The 21,483-nt window shown below is 41.7% G+C and overlaps 1 protein-coding gene across 7 annotated transcripts in view; it reads left to right on the top strand.

Moving 5' to 3' along the window:
• Positions 1 to 21,483, top strand: part of LOC132384541 (supervillin-like) — a 244,447-nt gene that overhangs the window by 183,178 nt on the left and 39,786 nt on the right. For all 7 annotated transcript variants that reach the window (XM_059955702.1, XM_059955704.1, XM_059955703.1 and 4 more), the window contains 7 exons: positions 971 to 1,118; positions 6,403 to 6,495; positions 13,473 to 13,559; positions 15,941 to 16,118; positions 18,660 to 18,832; positions 19,842 to 19,997; positions 20,810 to 20,946. In XM_059955702.1, coding sequence (XP_059811685.1) covers positions 971 to 1,118; positions 6,403 to 6,495; positions 13,473 to 13,559; positions 15,941 to 16,118; positions 18,660 to 18,832; positions 19,842 to 19,997; positions 20,810 to 20,946 — 972 coding nt within the window. The remainder of the gene's footprint in view (positions 1 to 970; positions 1,119 to 6,402; positions 6,496 to 13,472; positions 13,560 to 15,940; positions 16,119 to 18,659; positions 18,833 to 19,841; positions 19,998 to 20,809; positions 20,947 to 21,483) is intronic.

Raw genomic sequence — 21,483 nt, 5'->3', positions numbered from 1 at the left:
GATTCTGTGCTGTATTCTTCTATCACTCTATGACATCCAGTAGAATGCCATATAGCCACAGGCAGGGCAAACTATCTCCATGTACAGATGGCATTTGGGGTCAGCATCTTTTGACCTTCCTTCTAAATTTTTTTTTACAGTTACATGGAGCAACCATTGCTCTGAGCAGGAAATTTTTACACAGCCTGAAGCTATACAGCACTTTAAATGTTCTTTTTTTGTAATATGTATTTTTATGAAAACATAGAATGAAAATTGAGAAATCGCAATACTTATATGTTATTTATTAATTGAAGGGTATAATGAAATTCAGGGTGGCAGGGGGGAGCATCTCTCTACCCTCTGCACCATCACTCCTTCCCTCTGCACCCCCCCCCCCCACCCCGTTCAGGATCACTTGAAGCCATGGGAGCAGATGGTGGATGGTCATATGAGCAGCTGATGCACATCACAAGGCCTGGTTACAGCCACTGACACCAGGCAGACAACCTCTGTAGAGTGCTGATCATGTCTGGGGTCACCGTCTGGTAAAGACACTGCCCAGAAGAAGGCAATGGCAAACCACTTCAGTAGAAAAAAGATTGCCAATAATCATGGTCGTGCAGACTATGATCACCCACGTCATGTGGCTTAGCACATAATGATGATGACGGAACTGAAATATGGTACATATTTGTAAACTTTGTAAACTTTTTCTCGTCTATCTTTATTCCAGCTGCGCAGCAACAAAGGCTATGTGCACGGGAGCGTTTCAGTCACCGCGCAGCCGCGCTGCTTACAGGGAGGAGTGTCAGCATCAAATACAGTTGCTGGAGCTGTGAGCTAGCGGCTCTGCTAACTACACTGCTGCGCTCCCTATAGATTAAAGCAGATAGTTACTTCATAGGTGAATTGTTTCCACGCGGTGTTCTGTGTAACCGAACGTTTCCTTGCTTATAAAATTGGTGTTGAAATAGATTTTCTCTGTTAGAGATCAGCAACTGATATCGGGGGACAGATATCATTGGAGCAACGAAAGCAACAGATCTCTGTGAGCGAGGAGCAGTGGAAAGTGAAAGGCAGAGGCGCATTCAACGACTCCACACAGTTCACTGTTGCTGCACGTATGGTGAAGAAAGGTCAGCATACTCTTAGCGTATTTGTTCATTGGCAGAGAGCCTCTAGCCAGCACAAATAGTTGCTGAAATAAGTGCCCTAAATTTATTTTTCAAATCTCTCTCTTCCATTTATGTTTTAACCTCCATCTCAACCCTCTCAGGAGATGACGCATAGGTGAGTCTCTGCTAATATTTCACTGTGGCGGTTGCCTCTAGGGCCCCAAGATAACCGAATCTCCCACTTTTGGATGAAGTTTTAAGTCAATGTCCTGGCAAGCCTCAAGTTTTCTGATATAGCTTTCTGTATTGCTGGTTACAGGTTTTTGAGGGCAGACTGTGTAAACAGCGTAAAAAGGAATAGATGTGGCATCATCTGGGGAGGGAGAAATGAGATCATGGGCTTCAGGATGAGTTTGCCTCAAGATAGGATTGAAGGTGATCGTCTATAAGTGGTGGTGGGGTTCAGGCTAAGGTGGTGTGGAGGTACAGTAGATACTGAGACTCGGGACAAAGTGTTGGTGGTTAAAATAAAAGGCAGGCATCTACAGAACAATCAAACTGGATTGTGAAAGTCCAACATCTCTCTGAAATGAAGCTTACATTGATTATCAAGGCCATTCTCTGTTTGGTCCATTTTATCAGTCAATCATAATGGCATCCAAACATGTTTAGATGTCACTCTGTGTGTGTGTGTGTATATATATATAGGTACCTCTGTGCATTTCACGGGCTCTGAAATTCCCTAAATGGCTTTCAGTACTCTGTGAACCTTATAGTAAATGCTGAATCACTCAGCAAGAGACCACACAGACTAGGAGCTAACTGTCTGTCTTCTGTAGAAGACTGGATGAGCTGTCCCTCTACACGAGAAAGGTGGGTAGCTGGGCCAGTGTGTCCTGACATCTTCCTTTCAGATCTCCTCGAGCAGCTTGCAAAGCTGTTCCAAACTTTTCAAGTATCACTGACATCGGAATCAGGTTTTTTTTGTTGTGAAACTTGTTCTTTTGCTGCAGCAGTACAGCGCAATATGTAAAAATTGCTGTAAGTTACAAATAAGAAATATATTTTAAAAAATAGTGCAAAATAGTTAGATAGGTTCATGGACCATTGAGAAATCTGATGGCAGGAGGAAGATGTTCCTGAATCTTTTTCAGCAGATTAACATTTAATCATAATTAAAAAGATATTAACAATGAAGAAATAATTAAATAATTGAAACAGAGTAAAGTAAACCAAGCATCTACCTGGACTTGCTCTTCTATCTAGAGGATTAACCTGCACATTCAAGTGAATTGTGGGTGCCATTTGTGGACCAGCTGTCTCTGGGTAAAGTTGAAGAGCTGGCTCAAAGCTACACTCCACCCTTTCATCAATACATTACCACCATGCCGCTAGATTCAATGATGAGCTTTACCTGATATACATAAGTATTGGACTTCTGCCTTTAACCGTGCATACGAGGATGACTGAGTTGCATCTTACTGACACCGGTCACTCAGTACAATTCACAATGATCAAGTTGTTAGTCATTGAGACATCTGTCATGAAAGCGTGCCTTTCGGCCCACCACGTCGGTGTCAACCATCAGACACTCCTCTAGAATGATAAGACCCAACACGGATTAGGGGAGCACTTTGTCGAGCACCTTTGCTCCATCGGGTAAAAGTAGGATTTCCCAGTGACAAACCATTTTAACTCCCATTCTGAAAAGTCTGCCCATGACCTCTTCTTCTGCCACGTTGAGGCCACTCTCAGGTTGGAGGAGCAATATCTCAAATTCTGTCTGGGTAGGCTCCAACCTGATGGCATGAACATCAATTTCTCCTGCTTCCAGTAATTTTTCCACTTCCCCCTACCCTCTTCTTCATTTGGCCACTTTGGCACCCCCCCCCCCCCATCTCTTCTCCTCACCTGTCTTTCACCTCCCTTGGTGCCCCTCCTCCTACCCTTTTTCCCCAGATTCCTTCTTCTCCAGCCCTTTACTTTTTCCACCTTTCATCTCCTAGCTACTTTCTTCAGACCCCCCTCTCCCATCCACCTGGTTCATCTGTATTCTTCTAGCTCGTCTTCATTCCCCTTCCCCTACCTTCCTACTCTGGCATCTTCCCCCTTCCTTCTCAGTCCTGAAAAAGTGTCTTGGCCTGAAACATAGACTGTTCATTCATTTCCATAGATGCTGCCTGGCCTGCTGAGTTCCCCCTGCATTTTATGTGTTACTGATACACATCAGCAGAGTCTTTTGTGTTAATGGATATTTTCTGTAAAGTTCCTCTACACTTCTAATGAAGGTAGGAGGTGGCTGAAGGAATAGACTTGGCTGATAGAGGGTCATGCAGAATGCCTTCAACCCTTCAGTTTGTGTGTTTATGGCCACAATCTTCAACAGTAACTGATGCACAACACTTAACGAACAATTGGATAGATGCTGCACCTCTTCATCACACAAAAGAAAATGGGCCAACCAGATCTGAGGATCACTGATCAGGACTGGGGACAGAGGCAAGAGTCAACAATCAAGACCTTGAACAGAGGATATGGCTTAGATATGACTTGGGTCCTTGAGGGATTGAGCTTATCAGAGACTGGGTTAAAGAGGATTGAAGGTTTTGGGAACTCAGTGGATTATGGTACCAGGTGAGTGGGCCATTGGGGACTCAGCTGTTGGGGCTTCTGGCCATTATGGAATTTGGTCGTTAGATTATTGCATCATCAGGGCCCTTGAGAAATCTGGAAATTTGGTTCAGGACCACCTAGGCCAGAGATAATTGATTGGGACCACAATGGTCAGTCTCAGGTGATGAACTGAAAGAAATATTACCAAGAATGATGAGACCTGATACTAAATATCAAATTTACCACTTGTGTATTTAAATTGACACACAATAACCTGTAAAGTGTTGCATTCTATTTTGTCAAAAGTTTATTTTCAATTACTGAATTAAATAACACTTTGCAATCAAATTTCTTGACCAATGTTTCAAACTGAGAATGTCAATGAGATTATTGTGTGGCTGATGTTCAGTTTTCTTGGAAGATGAAAGTAATTCAGAAGTAGTTAAATGACTTTGGGGCAGTCTGATGGCACAAGCACAACAACTTTTTTTTTTGAGATACAGTGTGAATAGGCCCTTCCAGCCTTTCGAGCCACGCCACCCAGCAACCCCTAAATTAAACCTAGCCAAATCAAAGGACAATTTACAATGACCAATACACCTACTAACCAGTACACCTTTGGACTGTGGGAGGAAGCCAGAGCACCCAGAGAATATCCATATGCATTCAAGGGGAGAATGTGCAGACTCTTTGCAGATAATGTCAGAATTGAACTCCAAGCTCTGATATCCTAAGCTGTAATAGTGTCATGCTAACTGCTATGCTACCATGGCATCCACTTATATGATCACGTTGTTTTCACTTCTAATAAAAATGATCGATGTAGATTATTTTCGGGCAATCTAGGTTGATACATGAGACAATTAACAGTAGGATGGGCTGGTCAGTTGAGCAGAATGGGTGTAGAGCATAATTCCACCATAAAGAGCTCAGGTCAAATAGTCTGCTACAACATGTCTGTTATTGGTGGCTGATTGGCCTCTATAAATTAATGCCTTAATAGGAACAGTCGCAATATTACATCGCCAGCCATCAGCTTGTCCCTGTATGGCGAAGGTGCTTGTTGATTACTTTTTAATCTTCTGTGCATTTTAAGCTGTTATGAGTTACTTATTTATTTACTGCCTGTTACTCCGCTGGCGATCAGGGCAGCAATGAAGGTCCTCCATCTATGTCTGTCTTTGGCCATCTTCTCTATTGTGCCTCAGGTGTGGTTCAGGGGTTCTCATTTCTGCCTCTACAATACAGCACCAAGTTGTCTTTGGTCTCCTGCATTTCCTCAATAAAGTGCTGTCTTGATGGTGGAGTTGGCCTCTCTTCTCATCATGTGTCCAATCCATCTCCAACATTTCCTCATGACGATTGTGGCCATGTCCTCTTGGTAACACTGAAGGAGTAGGGCATGGTTGGAGATCTTCCTTGGCCAAAAAATATAAAGGTTCTTCCAGAGGCTAGTTCCTCCATGGTGCAGGTCTGGTCTTGCAGAGGAACTACCAGGAAACCCGTGGGCCAAGTAGTAAGTCCTTTATGTTAAATTACAGGCACACTGGAAGAAAAGGCTATGAGATCTAACTTCTGTGCCTGATTGCTTGGGGAAGTGGGGTAAATTATGGGTTAAAACTAAATCCCAAGACCTATGTGTTGAAGTGTGGTTTAAAGCACAGGAGAAAGTTGCTTTAGCACTAAATTTAATCAGAGCAATTACTGTAAGACAGACTGCCTGCAGGAATGTTGATGACAATGTCAAGATGAGTAAATTAAATTGGCATTTTACTGCAGTGTAAATGAAACCATCTGTAGATGACAATCCTATGTTTGATGTGTGTGAGCAGGGAGATCAGAGTGAAGGGGGGAGGGAAGAAGGGTAGTTTTTTAAATGCAGGATGGACAAGTCTAGACGAAATATGGACAATTCTAGCTAAAAAAAAAATCCCAGTCAGTCCTTAACTGTTCATGGGAAATTCAGAACCCAGACCAAGAAAACATGATCGTAAGAACATAAGGAATAAGAAACAGAGCAGGAGTTCGAGCCTGCCCCACCATTCAATAAGATCATGGCTGACCTGGCCATGGATTCATCTCCATCTACCTGCCTTCTCCCCATCACCCTTAGTTCCCCTACTATGCAAAAAAAATCATAAAAGTTCACAACACAAAAGGAAGTCATTCAACATTTGGTGTCCAACCTGGAAAATTATGACTTTGGCTTCAGCCCAGTTGCTGGTCCAGATCCCTACTGAGCTACTCCAGCTCTTTTTAGATACTGGGAAGCTTTCTGCATCCACTGTCCCTTCAGGATAGTGAAATTCACTTTCGGGCAGAAAAGGGTATAGCCTGATCTGAATAGTGGTGTATAGGGCAGAAGGAGAGAGAAAGATAGAGAGACTATTGGGGATTTCTCATGAATGACTCAACATAGCCTATTTAGGGTAATTGGAAAGTACCAAGAGCAGAAACAACAGCTGATTTCTTTTTCCGCTTTTAAGACTTCAACTGTTGCTGAGCTGAGTTCCTTGACCAGGGGCTGTGGGCTTTCCTCGGTACAAAGTAAGGAAGGGGCAAATATCAGTTATTTTATAATCTCAGGTTAAAATAGCATTAGTTTTTCTTATTACGTTAATCTGACATATCTTTAGCATTTTTTTTAAAGATGTGTTTATAATCTTCCTGATTTTTTTTTAATAAACTGCAGGTTTAGTGTCTACCAGTACAGGAAATGATGAGACAGTTATTTCCTTCAGGAAAGCCGCCACAGCAACTGGTACCCCAACTAGACCCTTGGAAGGTGAGTGGAGTTTCAGTTCAATCTAAGCTTCAGGAACACAAGGGAAAAAATTAAAATAGAGCACATCTGAAAGGAACATTATTTTCAAAGCACTCAGTAAGCAGCATCACTAATGCTGAAATAAACAATCTGAGAGGTTGAAATATTTGTAGTAATTCTATTAAATCTGTTAACATGGTGAACACTTCTTGCCTGGCAAGAACCATAGTCATACTGATTGACAATTGATAAGACCAAAATAGTAGGAGGGGGTTTTCACTTCCCATACTAGTAAGATGAAAAATATCTTCTGTCACCCAGTAAACACAATCATAAATACAAAAGATTCTCCAGATGCTGGAAATCCAGAGCAACACACACAAAATACTGGAGGAACTCAGCAGGTCAGGGAACATCCATGGAAATTAATAAACATTGAAGCTTTGGGTCGAGGCCCTTCTTCAGGATGACAATACAGAATTCAGAGTCTCTGCTCCATGATGGAGTCCAGAGTGAGATTCTGACCCCAAAGCTCAAGATGTAGAACTTCTGAGGACAAAGGCTCCCTTCAATCTGCATCTCGTGAGTGCAATAAATCCTGTTATTCAATGCTCACTCACAACTATATTGGTCATGAATCATTAACTACTCTGGTCACAGAATATAATTCTAATCCTACATGCTTCAACACTCTGTATTTTCAATTCCCACTGTTTTATCTTAATTTATATATTTCATTAATTTGCAATCCTATTGGTGCTCATGTGGAGTTTTTGCAATAGATCACACAACAATAGACTCTGTTTAAACTTGTTTATTCTGTACCATAACGCCAGTTATTCATACTTGCAGAAACTTGTCCCATTTGAGTCTGTAGCCAGTGGGAGTTGGAGGTGGGGTGAGAATTGGCAGGAAGATCTAACGAGCTCTGTCACACTCACCAGGAAACAAACACTGCCTGGGCATGAGAGCTTGTAGGGAATATCAGACCAATCTGGTTACATTACTGTATTTACAAACATTTTGACAGTGTGCTGGGTGTTATTTCTTGCTGGCTATGATTGGTAGCACAATATAATTTTTTCCATATTGCATTAATTTGGCAGGGGTTTGGGAACCAGAGTGATGGGGCTAGGGATGGGACAGTTAGTATACAAGAAGATGTAGGGTGTAGTGAGAGTGCGAGGAAGGAAAGGCAGATGATAGGGGAAACTTGCAGTAGTGAGATGAGATGAAGTGTAACATGGGGGCAAAATTGAAAAGGATGATGAATACAGGACTGAAGGTATTATATTTGAATGCACACAGTATATGGAATAATGTAGATGATCTTGTAGAGCAGTCAGAGATTGGGAGGAATGATGTTGTTGGCATCTCTGAGTCATGGGTGAAAGGAAATCATAGTTAAGAGCTTAACATCCTAGAATAGACATTGTATTGGGAGGACAGGCAAGTAGCCTGAGGGTTTGGGTGGCTCTGTTGATCTAAAAAAAATGAAATCAAATCCTTAGAAAGAGGTGACATGGAATCAGAGGATGTAGAATTCTTGTGGGAAGAACTAGGAAACTGCAAGTGTGAAAGACCCTGATGGGAGTTTTATGCAGGCCTCCAAACAATAGCCAGCAGTGAGCTACAGATCACAGCGGGAGATAGAAAAGGGCAATGTAATGATAGTTACTGGGGATTTAAATCCAGGTAGTTTTGGAAAATGAGGTGGTTGTTGGATCCCAAGAGAGGGAATTTCCAGAATGCCTATGAGATGGCTTTTTAGCGCAGCTTGTGGTTGAGCTCACAAGGGAAAAATCAATTCTCAAATGGGTGTTGTATAATGAACCAGATTTCAGCTTTAAGCTAAAGGATCCATTAGGAGGCGGTGATCATAATATAGAATTCACCCTGCAGTTTAAGAGGGAGAAGCGAAAGTCAGATGTATTGGTATTTCAGTGGAGTACAGAGGCATGAGAGAGGAGCTAGCCAAAGTTGATTGGAGGTGGGACACTATCAGAGATGATGGCAGAACAGTGTAACCCCCTGGGTCGCCTCAGGCTCGCTCAGCTTGTTCTCGCCTGGGGGAGCAGCCTTCGGCCCCGCCAAACTGGGTAATCAGCTGGTGTGGATGCTGTGTGATGTCCCCGCCTCGCCCAAAAACAGACAGTGCACCATAAGCGATTAAATGAGTACAATTTATAAAGATTACTATAACTGATTAATAACCATATAGCATATATGAAGGAAAAGAAAATAAAGAAAAGGCGCCAAACTTATCAAACTCCAAACCACTTCGTGCACAACCGTTGGAGCTCAATACTGAAGTCTTCTGGCCACCATTCGATCCCCTCCGAACTCCTCGACTCGCAGCTCAGGACCACCCGAAGTGATCAACCAAGCACATCTATCTTTGTCTCCTCTCCTCGGGGTACCTCCTGGCCTCGGACTCCTGCTTGGGGTCCGTTCCTCGCCCAGCTCACAGCATCGCATCCTCTCTCTCTCACCCCCTTGCGCCGATCTGCCCAAAAGCCAGCCAACAATAGCTTACAGACTCAGAAGAAAGAACAACATTAATCCCAATTGGTTTACAAAGGAATACAATTCTCGTTATCAGTAAATTTTAACCCAAACAAGCTTCCAGCACTCTCTCGCAACAAAGAAGCATTCCTGCTTTTAACAAAACAAAGAAGGCATTTTGATTAACATACACAGTAACAAAGAAAAAGAAGAAACCCCCTTTACAACAGCAATGGCTGGAGATTCTGGGAGCAATTCAGAAGGGGCAGGATAGAACATTAAAACATTAGAATGTTTTTGACAAGAACAGGCCATTCGGTCCAACAAAGCTTGTCAAAGGAACATCCGCATAGTGTCTTGAAATAGCTATCAAGTTTAGATTTAGATAGATACATCCCAAACATGAAGAAGTATTCTAAAAGGAGGATGAGGCAACCATGGCTGTCAAGGGAAGTCAAAGACAGCATAAAAGCAAAAGAGAAGGCATATAATATAGGAAAAATTAATGAGAGGGTAAAGGATTGGGGAGTCTTAAAAAAAGCAACAGACGACAACTAAAAAAGCTATAAAGGGAGAAAAGATGAAATATGGAGGGAAGCTGGCTAATAATATAAAAGAGAATACAAGAAGTTTATTCTAGATATATGAAGAGTAAAATTGAGACATGAGTGGATATCAGACAGCTGAAAAATGATGCTGCTGAGGTAGTAATGGGAGAACAAAGAAATGGCAAACAAATTGATCAAATATTTTGCATCAGTCTTCATTGTAGAAGACACTAGTAAAATGCCAGAAATGTGAGAGTGTCAGAGGGCAGAAGTGAATGTAATTGCTGTTACTAACGAGAAGTTGCTCAGGAAGCTGAAAGGTCTGAAGTTAGATTAGTCACCTGGACCAGATGGACTACACCACAGGGTTCTGAAAGAGGTGGCTGAAGAGAATATGGAGGCATTAGTAATAATCTTTCAAGAATCACTAGAATGGTTCCAGAAGACTGGAAAATTGCAAATGTCATTCCACATTTTAAGAAGGGAGGGAGGCAGAAAAAAGGAAATTATAAACCAGTTAACCTAACTTCAGTGGTTGTGAAGATGTTGGAGTCTATTGTTAAGGATAAGGTTTTGGGGGTACTTAGAGGCTTGTGATAAAATAAGCCAAGCTCAGCATGGCTTTCTAAAGGGGAAATCTTGCCTGACAAATCTGTTGGAATTATTTTAGGAAACAACAGGCAGGATAGACAAAGGAGAGTCAATGGATGTTGCTTACTTAGATTTGCAGAAGGCCTTTGACAATATGCCAACTTGAAGCTGCTTAACAAGTAACGAGCCCATGGTATTACAGGAAGGTTGTTAGCATGGATAAAACATTGGTTGATTGGCAGGAGGCAAAGAGTGGGAATAAAGGGAGCCTTTCTGGTTGGCTGCCAGTGACTAGCTGTGTTCCACAGGGATTGGTATTGGGACCACTTTTTTTCACTTTATATGTTAGTGATTTGGATGATGGAATTGATGTCTTTGCTGCAAAGTTTACAGATGATATGACAATAGGTGGAGGAGCAGGTAGTGTTGAGTAAGTAGGGTGTCTGCAGAAGGGCTTAGACAGATTTGGAGAATGAGCAAATAAGTGGCAGATGGCATATATTAGTGTAGGGAAGTGCATGGTCATGTATGTTGGTAGATAGAATAAATAATAATATTTTCTAAATGGGGAATTCAAAGATCCAAGGTACAAAGAAACCTGGGAGTCCTTGTGCAGGACTCCCTGAAGGTTAACTTACAGGTTGAGTTGGTAGTAAGGAAGGCAAATGCAATGTTAGTATTTATTATGAGAGAATAAAATACAAGTGCCAAAATGTAATGCTGAGGCTTTATAGGACATTCATCAGACCGTACATGGAGTATTGAGAGCAGTTTTGGGCCCTTGTCTAAGAAAGGATGTGTAGGCAATGGAGAGAGTCCAGAGGAGATTCACGCAAATGATTCCGGGAACGAATGGATTAATGTACGAGGAGTGTTTGATGACTTTAGGCCTGTACTCGCTGGAGTCTAGAAGAAAGAGGATGGATCTCATTGAAACGCACCCCTCATACAAACTCTTCTCCCTCCTGCCATCTGGGAAAAGGCTCCGAAGCATTCAGGCTATCACGACAAGACTATGTAACAGTTTCTTCCCCCAAGCTATCAGACTCCTCAATACCCAGAGCCTCGACTGACACCAACTTACTGCCCTCTCCTGTGCCTATTGTCTTGTTTATTATTTATTGTAATGCCTGCACTGTTTTGTGCATTTTATGCAGTCCTGGGTAGGTCTGTAGTCTAGTGTAGTTTTTGTGTTGTTTTACATAGTTCAGTGTAGTCTTTGACAGACAGACAGACATACTTTATTGATCCCGAGGGAAATTGGGTTTCATTACAGTCGCACCAACCAAGAATAGCAAGAATATGTAGAAATATAGCAATATAAAACCAGAAATAATTAAATGATAATAAGTAAATTATTCCAAGTGGAAATAAGTCCAGGACCAGCCTATTGGATCAGGGTGTCTGACACTCCGAGGGAGGAGTTGTAAAGTTTGATGGCCACAGGCAGGAATGTCTTCCTATGATGCTCAGTGTTACATCTCAGTGGAATGAGTCTCTGGCTGAATGTACTCTTGTGCCTAACCAGTACATTATGAAGTGGATGGGAGTCAATCTCCAAGATGGCATGCAACTTGGACAGCATCCTCTTTTCAGACACCACCGTCAGAGAGTCCAGTTCCACCCCCACAACATCACTGGCCTTACAAATTAGTTTGTATTGTTTGTATTGTTCATGTAGCACCATGGTCCTGAAAAACATTGTCTCGTTTTTATTTTGCACTGTACCAGAAGTTATGGTCGAAATGACAATAAAAAGTGATGACTTGAATATTGAAAGGCCTGTATAGAATGAGTGTGTTACAGGATGTTTCCTGTAGTGAGAGAGTCTCGGACCAGAGGTCACAAACTCAGATTAGAGTGATGGCCATTTAGAACAGAGATGAGGAATTTCTTTAGCTAGAGAGCTGCGAATTTGTGGAGTTCTTTGCCACAGATAGCTGAACAGGCTAAGTCATTGGGTATATTTAAGGCCGACATTGATAGGTTCTTGATTAATCAAGGCATCAAAAGTTACGAGATAAAGGCAGGAGAATGGGGTTGAAAGGGATAATGAATCAACCATGATGGAATGGCAGAGTCGCCTAATTCTCCTCCAATTTCTTATAGTCTTATGGTCTTTTGTTCTCCTTTGGAGGATCCCCCGCCGATATACAAGGCTTTTCTAATAGCACCTCCCATAAATGTAGCCATTACACTAAGAAGGAGAAAGGCAACACCACCATCTGCAGGATTTCCTCCAAATTGCCCATCATCCTGATTTGGAAACATCACTTGTGAATATTTCTGCTGCTTTCTAATCAGAATCATGTTTAACATTGCTGGCATATGTCATGAAATTTCCTGTTTTGTGGCAGCAGAACGTTGCAATACATAATAATAAAGAAACTATAACTTACAATAAGAAATATGTATTTTTAAAAAAAGTTATTGCAAAGTAGAAGAGAAAAAATAGTGATGTTGTTTTTATGGATTCATTGTCCATTCAGAAATCTGATGGTGGGGAAGAAGAAGCTGTTCCTGAATCATTGAGTGTGTGTCTTCAGGCTTCTGTACCTCCTCCCTGATAGTAGCAATGAGAGGAGGCCATGTCCTGGGTGATGGGTGTGCTTAATGATAGCCGCTGCCTTTTTGAGGTCTCACCATTTGAAGATGTTCTTGATGCTGAGGAGGCTAGCGTCCATGATGGGACTGGCTGAGTTTAAAACTTCCTGCAGCTTTTCCTGATCCTCTGTAGTGCCCCCTTCCATACCAAACGGTGATGCAACCAGTTAGAATGCTGATTCTCCTGAAATTCCTAATGAAATGTAGCCATTGTCATGCCTTCTTTGCAATGCACCCAGGAACATGAAGCAACATTCCAAGCACGTGTTGATAAAATGGAAACTTGATTCACCATTATCAGTTTGAATTCTGCCTTCCCACCACTTTACACACAGAGACTCTTCTCCTGGATATTAAAATTTGCCCCATCTTTTTTTATTTGTTTTACCTGGACAAGTTATACCTCAATATATAAAGAAGGTGGCCAAGGAGTTAACTGAAAAAAATGTAAATGATGTAAGATAAGTTTCAAAAATGACATAAATCAAATTCACAAAAATGTCTATGTGATAATATCTAATTTCTATGTTCTCTTCCAAGGACAGTCAGGTGTCTGGATGTTATACATGTGAACCAAGACATAACTTTCTTTCTTTTCAGGTTTTGCAAGAGTAGTCAAGTTGTGTGTTGCAGTGTTGGTGCACTGATACAATCATATTGTGTTAAAACTTCAATTAAAGTTATATTGCTAAGATGGGTAATGCTATATTGTGATCTCTTGGAGTTGCTTACCTTAAAATCGTGTTTCAGAGATTACAAGTCACCCTGATGTGCCCCTGGAGAGTGATGCTACGCTGGATAACCTGGAGACCTTCCTCAATAAGCTTCACTCCAAGAGTAAGACAGATACATTTGAATTTCAATTAGAAGTCATTGCTCTATCTGTGGCCTCTCAAGCCATCGATAGTCAACCACCTGTAAAGGACCTGGGACCCAAATTACCTTCCACTCATAATGTACCCTGATACAGATCAGGAGCAGCTTGAAAAGGGTAACAAGTGTCTTTTTTCTAATATTGGTGCAGCACTATTGTTGACTTGGAACAGTGATTCTATATGATGCAGAAATGTGTTGATGTGCGAAGTAAGACAGTCATTCGTGGGTCTGAATAGAAATCTTGCAGTCAATTGAAGTGTTTCTGTTGTGGTTTCAAGTTGTTTAAGTTAATATGTAACTCATTCTGCTGTGGATGATGGTTCCATTTTCAAAGCCCCAGCAATAATTGCAGCTCATTTTAACTGTCATAAACTAATAACAGTTGAATGTATGCAAGAACATTGATCCATTTGCTGAATTTATTTATTTGTTTGTTGGTTATTTAGCAATACAGCATGGAATATGCCCTTCAGGCCCTCTGAACTGCACCGCCCAGCGACCCCAATTTAACCCTACTCTACTCACAGGACTATTTACAATCAACCAATTAACCTACTGACTGATATGGCTTTGGACCGTGGGAGGAACTCATGTACTTCTGGACTGTACAAACACCTTACAAATGATGTCAGAATTGAACTCCAAACTCAGAAGCCCTGAGTTGTAATTGTGTCGCACTAGCTGCTACCTTACCATGATGACCATTGAAGAGAATGGGGCCCAGTCTGAAGTAGATTCATATTTCAAAGAATTAAGAAATGTTTTCAGATGGGAAAGAAGATAATGCATATGATGCAAGGGAATCAGAAACCATTTGCTTTACATCTTAGAAAATCACAGTCTAATCCAATCAATGCTTACATACCTTTAATAGTCATTTAGGTTAAAATAGTTTAATAGAATGCAGAAAGTGGAGACAGTTGCTTCTTAACCTTATACAGTAGTTCATACATCGCAACCAGTTTACTGCAGATTTTGCGCATGGTTGTTTGTGCTGTCAGACCACTCAGCTAAGGTGAGCCACAGTTATGACTGGGGCTTTGGATGAGGAACCATCACACACAGCAGAGCGGGCTGTAGGGCTGCATGTCCACTGAGACAGTTTCAAAACAAAACAACAGCACGTTGTCTTGTTCTCCCCACTCTCTTGACAACTCCTCCCATTCTGTACATCCCACCTAGAGAATAGAGACAACTTGCAGTGGCAAATTAATCAGAATCAGAATCAGAATCAGACTTTAATCGTCAAGTACCTGTGCACATACAAGGAATTTACTTCCGGCAGATGTTGTCTCTCTGCTCATAACAATAATAATAATAAATATAAATGAAAATATAGATTATACATACAGGTTGTGCAATCCAAGTAATAGATAGCTGACAGTTAACTGTTCAGTAAAGTGACCGCAGTAGGGAAAAACTTCTCCAGTGCCTATTAGTCTTAGTCTGGAGGGATCTGAAGCGCCTACCAGACAGAAGCAGTACAAACAGTCCGTGCGCAGGATGGAAGGAACCTACAAACCTGCACATCTTTGTGACGGGGAAAGAAATCAGAGAAAACTCACAGAGTCACAGGGAGGAGGTGAAAACTCAGCACAGTCAGCACTGCAGGTTATCATTTAACCAGGTCTCTGGCACTGTGAGCCAATGTTTCTACAAACTGCACGACTGCACCTCCTGAAGGTTTAGAAAAGAAAATTCAGGAGCTGATTCTTAAACTGCATTTTAATTAACAATCCCAAATAGGTTTATTGCCTTGATTTAAATTCCACAACAGCCATAGTAGGATATAGACTCTCATCTTTGAATTATTAATTTTGGCTGTGGAATATAAATCTTCTAATTTATCCACCAACCCGAGGAGTGGCAATCCATGACAGCTTTCTCCTGGGTACTATATGACCATTGAGACGCCTAACCTGTGTTCCTGACTTAAATGAATAAACTTTTACACAGACTAGCGATGTAACTAGGACTTCCCTGTTACCATAGATCAGCTATCAAGGATACTTACTTGTGGTATTTACATTTGTCCTACTTCTACAAAATACCTGTGAAGAATGAATATTGATTTTTCCTGTGAATTCTACTTTCTTAGATGAATATATAAAGCCCATTTTTAGAGAAAAAATTGAATTGGAAGTACGCCTGCAAGAAATAAGCTCAAGCTTGCATATGGTGACATTTGATAATAAATTTACTTTGAACTTTCAAGTGGTTTGCGAGTCCTGGAGCCTTATCAGACTTTTTTCCCTGTTGATAGTTAGATAAATTAACTGGGAATGAACTCTGAATTTCCGGATCTTTGTCTGACAAGCCTGACTTGTGCAATTTCTTCCCAGATACTAGTAATGAAGAGATGATGATCACGGTGACAGAACAATCAGTGAAGGAAGTGCTAAAGCCTGACGATGATGACACCTTCAGTAAATTCTATAAGCACACACCAATCCTTATGACATCAACTGTGGTGGAAATTAAAGAGAATTTTGATGACATTTTTGAATCCTGCACACCAATGTAAGAATTCAGTTGTTTCACTGGAATGATTTTGTTAGAATCTTATAGGAACAGAAGTAGATGTGTTTTGTTTCAAATTAAAAGTAATCAAAGATATAAGTGCATGCTGTAACCTGCTGTCACTTAACTTGAAGCTAATTAGCAAGGATGGCAGGACTAAGACATGATCAAAGATATAGTCTAAAATTGAGAAGGAAAGCAGATGAAGATAATTTGGCATCAAATCAGAAAATTCTGAAAAGTCTGAGCAAGTCAGGTAGTATTGCAGAAAGAGAGACTGTTAACATTTCATGTTAAAGTCCCACCCTTTTCTAATTTATTTTACATTTCCAGTGCTTTCAGTGATTTTTATTTTAATTTACACAATATAATCATGCACGTTGCATGAGTTATAAATGATCAAAGAGTATGATGAGTGTGACTAAGAATCTGACCTGCCGCCTAGAAGTAAATTCGATACCTGGACCAATCAACAGATGGCTTTTGGAAATAGAGTGAGAGAGAAGACTAGATGATTAAATTGCAGTGGGCTGGGTTCTGAGGGTCAGATAGCATTGAAATTCTAAAGTACAGCAAACAAAATTGGTTCTCGTATTAGGATTTTAGCTTTTCATCTGCCCTGGGACCTGGGACCTTTTAAGACCATAAGATATAGGAGCAGGATTAGGCCATTTGGTCCATCGAGTCTGCTCTGCCATTTCATCATGGCTGATCCATTTCCGTCTCAGCCCCAATCTCCTGCCTTCTCCCTGTATCCCTTCAAGTCCTAACTAATCAAGAATCTATCAACGTCTACCAATGACTTGGCCTTCACAGCCGCCTGTTCAGTGATTTCCAAAGGTTCACCACTCCTGGCTAAAGAGGTTCTTTCTCATCTCTGTTCAAAAATGGAATGGACATCCCTCTATTCTAAAGCTGTGTCCTCTGGTCTTAGACTGCCACATCATAGGAAACATCCTAGCAATCCACACAAGATACTGGGGGAAGAGTATAGTCAGGACTGATGAAGGATCTCAGCCCTAAACGTCACCTATGCTCTTTTCTATAGATGTTGCCTGGCCTGCTGAGATTTTCCAACATTTTGTGTGTGCTGCTTGGATTTCCAGCATCTGTGGATTTTCTCTTGTTTATGATAGGAAACATCCTCTCCACATCTACTCTATCAAGGTCTTTTACCATTCGATATATTTCAATGAGGTCACCCCTCATTCTTCTGAATTCCAGCGAGTACAGGCCCAGCGCCATCAAATGCTCTTCATGTGACAAGCCTTTCTATCCCAGAATCATTTTTGTGAACCTCCTTTGAACTCCTTCCAGTGTCAGTTCTGTTTTCCATCCTTTCTTAGACACAGACCCTTTCTTAGGTTGGGTGAGTTTGTGTGAGTGTCTTATCTCCCAATGCTCTAAAGAAGCTTCAGGATAAGAGAGGATTTAGCTTTTAGCAAGTGTCTTTCTTGTTCACTGCCCCGGGGCAGCAATATGAAAGCAAAGCTAGACTCTCATTATAAACCAGTCCTCCAATTGCATCTTAGAGCAGGACTGTAATGAGGATAGGGGCAAAAACAATCACGCTGAAAGAAGTTTAAAATACATTTATTATTAAAGTAGTTGTACATTATACAACCTTGAGATTCATCTCCAAACAGGCAGAAACCCAAAACTAAACCCCATATATATGGAAAAAAAACTGTCTACACCCAATGTTCAGAGAAATTTTAAAAACACATCATACCCATAAGAAAATAAAAGAATAAAATAGCCCATAAAAAGGACTGTCAAACACCGAATGTGCAATGAAAACAAAGCATGCAGACGGTAGCTGCAAGCAAAGAGTGTTTCTGAACTGAAATCCACAGAGAGTCCGAAAGCCACAGTTCAGCGCAGTAAACGTTGTGGAGCAGCGATCTTAATTGGCCCGTAGCTCGCCTCAGGCATTGACACCTTGACCTTTTCAACTCTCTGAACAACGGGGAACTCAGTCAATCAAGGAGTATCTGTGGAAAGAGAAAGCAGATTACATTTCAGGTCAGACACCCTTCCTGAGAACCGGTGGAAGGGTGTCAGTTTTAAAAGCAGAACTGCGGTGGGTGAGGATAGGGTGGTTGGTGAAGTGGAAGACAATTGGTTGAACTGGATCAGGATATGGAGAGTGCAGACTGACCATTAGTGAGGGGTTTAATGGAAACCAGATGAACAAGAGACAAGCAGGATAGTGGGAAACAATGAGAGAGCAATTTACATGAAGTTGAAAAATTCACAGTTGACTCTGGATGTTTGCCTTTTGCCCAGGCGGAAGATACTGTGCTGTTCCACTTGTTCATACTTAGCTTTAGTAAGACCGACTGAGGAAAGTGTTCAGTTCAAGGGTGAAGGAGAGGGCAGCTTTTTTACTGAGTTTGTTTGTTTCTCTATCAGTAAAATGCTGAGGCTGTGTCAGACTCGAGGCACAAAAAGCAAATGTCCCCTTTGGGTCAGATCACCTAGCATGGTTAAGGTGGCTCCTCACTGAGACATGCTGATCTTTAGCGTTTTTTCCTGTAGACTGATTTCTGAAGTGGCAGAACACAAGCGAGCAGTGAGACCTCTTCGCAGAACACAGTCTTCTCGCAATCCCCTGAGGGCGCTGGCTGCCCGAGATGACATCCGTTTGGAGTATACAGAGCAGCGTCTGAATGTGGCCACAGTGGAGGCCAGGAGGATCCGAGCTGAGAAGAGTAAGTCAGAGAGACAACATGTAACAGCAGTATTCTCTGCATTGTCATCCTGCGGGAAGCTTCATCACAGGGGAGATCCCTGTGTCCGTGCCAGATTTTTCATAGTCACACCTCTCTTCTGCAGACCCATATAGGTTCTCTCTTGTATGCTAACATATCCATTTTGAAAGTTATGATTGACTCTATTTTCACCCCCTTTTCAGGTCATGATCTCCAGATTATATTAATTAACTAAATTAAAAAATATTTCTTCACATGGCCTCAGTTCTTTGACTACTTTCCTTAAATCCTGTGATTACTAAGATAGTTTAGACTGACTTACTCCATTGAAACCCCTTCTAATATTAGAAACCAGTATTAAATCTCCCTTTTGGCCTCCCCCCCCCCTTTAAAGAGAACAATTCCGCTTGTCTAAGAGTAGGTTTTTGCAGTACAGGGTCACTGCAAGTAGACCACCTGAGTAAACCAGAAAAAACGACAGCTGGGTATTTTAATTTGTGATAATTAAATAATGGTTGCGCATACGGTGACCATAAACCTAATGGGTAGCACGTTATTATGTTCCAGACTGCACACTCCGTCTTGCCTTTAACACAGTGCAGATGGCGTGTCATCCAATACAGCTTTATTTAACTGTTTCCATAGGAACATGAAGAATTAGAGTAAGGGGTAGACTGTCTGGGTTTCAGAGCTTGCAGGCTCTTGGCTAATCTCCTACCTCAGTGCCACTTTCCCACACTATCCCCATGTCTCCGTATCCCTTCTATGTTGAGAACAAACTCAGTAGCCGAGCCTCTGCAGCCACTCCAATGATCCACTACCCAATGAGTGAAGAAATTTCTTTTCAACTCAATCTTCTCCAAGGTTACTTTAGGGTCATTTTGTGCCGGTCCAGAAATTTGTTCCTTGCATGCCTGATATAAAATGTAATGTGTCCAGCATGTAAGATATTTATTGTTGTGCCTTAAATTTATTAGTCTTCCTTGTGAACTCTTTTGCATACCTCCAGTGGCCAAGCACTCGAACTATGCAGATGTGGCATTGGCAGGGCTATCGAGCATAGAGAACTTCAAAAACGTGAACCTTCGCAACGTGAAGATGACAGAACAGCCATCCAGTAACAGCACACTTCCCTTCAACAAGCGGATGCTGCTGCAAGTTAAGGGTAACTACTGTACCACTGAGAGCAATGCTTAAAGCTGTGGGAAAGGGTTCAGATGAGGTTCATGAAAATGATTCTGGGATTGAAAGGCTTATAGAAACATAGAAAACCTACAACACAATACAGGCCCTTCGGCCCACAAAGATGTGCCAAATATGTCCCTACCTTAGAAATTACTAGGCTTACCTATAGCCCTCTATTTTACTAAGCTCCATGTACCTATCCAAAAGTCTTTTAAAAGACCCTATCGTATCCGCCTCCACCACCGTTACTGGCAGCCCATTCCACACATCACCACTCCCTGAGTAAAAAACTTACCCCAGATATCTCCTCTGAACCTACTCTCCAGCACCTTAAACCTGTGCCCTCTCATGTTAGCCATTTCAACCCTGGGAAAAAGCTTCTGACTATCCACACGATCAATGCCTCTCATCATCTTATACACCTCTATCAGGTCACTTCTCATCCTCCGTCGCTCCGTGGAAAAAAGGCTGAGTTCACTCAACCTATTCTCATAAGACATGCTCCCCAATCCAGGCAACATCCTTGTAAATCTCCTCTGCACCCTTTCTATGGCTTCCACATCCTTCCTGTAGTGAGGTAGTGAGCCCACATGTCAGCTGCAGCACCTCTGCCTCCCCGGCTGCAGCGAGGTGTCAAAGAGCAGACTTCTCTTAAACTGTACAACGATGATGTGCATTCTAACATGATCTGCCACTTTACACATGACCGCTCTGTCCGATTTATGCCACTGCTGGCAACGAACAACGGTTGTGATTTGGTGCAGGACCATGGTTAACTCTGCCATTTCACAGGTCGCAGACATGTCCAGGTTCGGTTGGTGGAGCCCACAGCTACCTCACTCAACAGCGGGGACTGTTTCCTCTTGATAACTGCACAACACTGTTTCCTTTGGATCGGGGAATTCGCTAACGTGATTGAGCGCTCCAAGGTATGCCTGCTTAATCTGACTCCTTAATTAGAATTCAATTTAATGCTTGTGCACATTGCTTGGCTCATGTCTGAAGTTTTCCTTGGGCAAGTCTACTGAGGTCCCACGTTCTGTAGATTAGGCACATATTCCTTTTGGATGGAAAGAGCAGGCTTGATGAAATAATTGCTTAAAATGAACAGGTTAGATATAGGAAAACTATTGTACTTGGTGAGGGAGACCAGAACAACCCAGCACACACCGCACACTAGAACTATCCACCAGAGGCGAAGTTAGGAAAAAGCTTTCCAGAAAGAAATGGAGATGTGGAATCAAGTTGTAACAAAGCTATGTAGTGGAGTCAATTTCAAATCATGGATCAGCATTCGTGGGAAAAAGGTTTACTGAGTACTAAGGACATTGCTCTGCTGGTACCAAAGGGCCTCATCTGTGTTGTAATCAATAAGAACAGGAAAACAGACCCTAGAGATTTAGTGACCTTCTTTTCCATGAGGAGAAATTCACCCTGTCACTCTAAATCTAATGAATGGTCTAAAG

This window comes from Hypanus sabinus, chromosome X1 (genome assembly GCF_030144855.1).
Source record: "Hypanus sabinus isolate sHypSab1 chromosome X1, sHypSab1.hap1, whole genome shotgun sequence".
Lineage (NCBI taxonomy): Eukaryota > Metazoa > Chordata > Chondrichthyes > Myliobatiformes > Dasyatidae > Hypanus > Hypanus sabinus.
The sequence above is the reverse complement of the archived record's forward strand: the minus strand, read 5'-3'. Positions and strand labels throughout refer to the sequence as shown.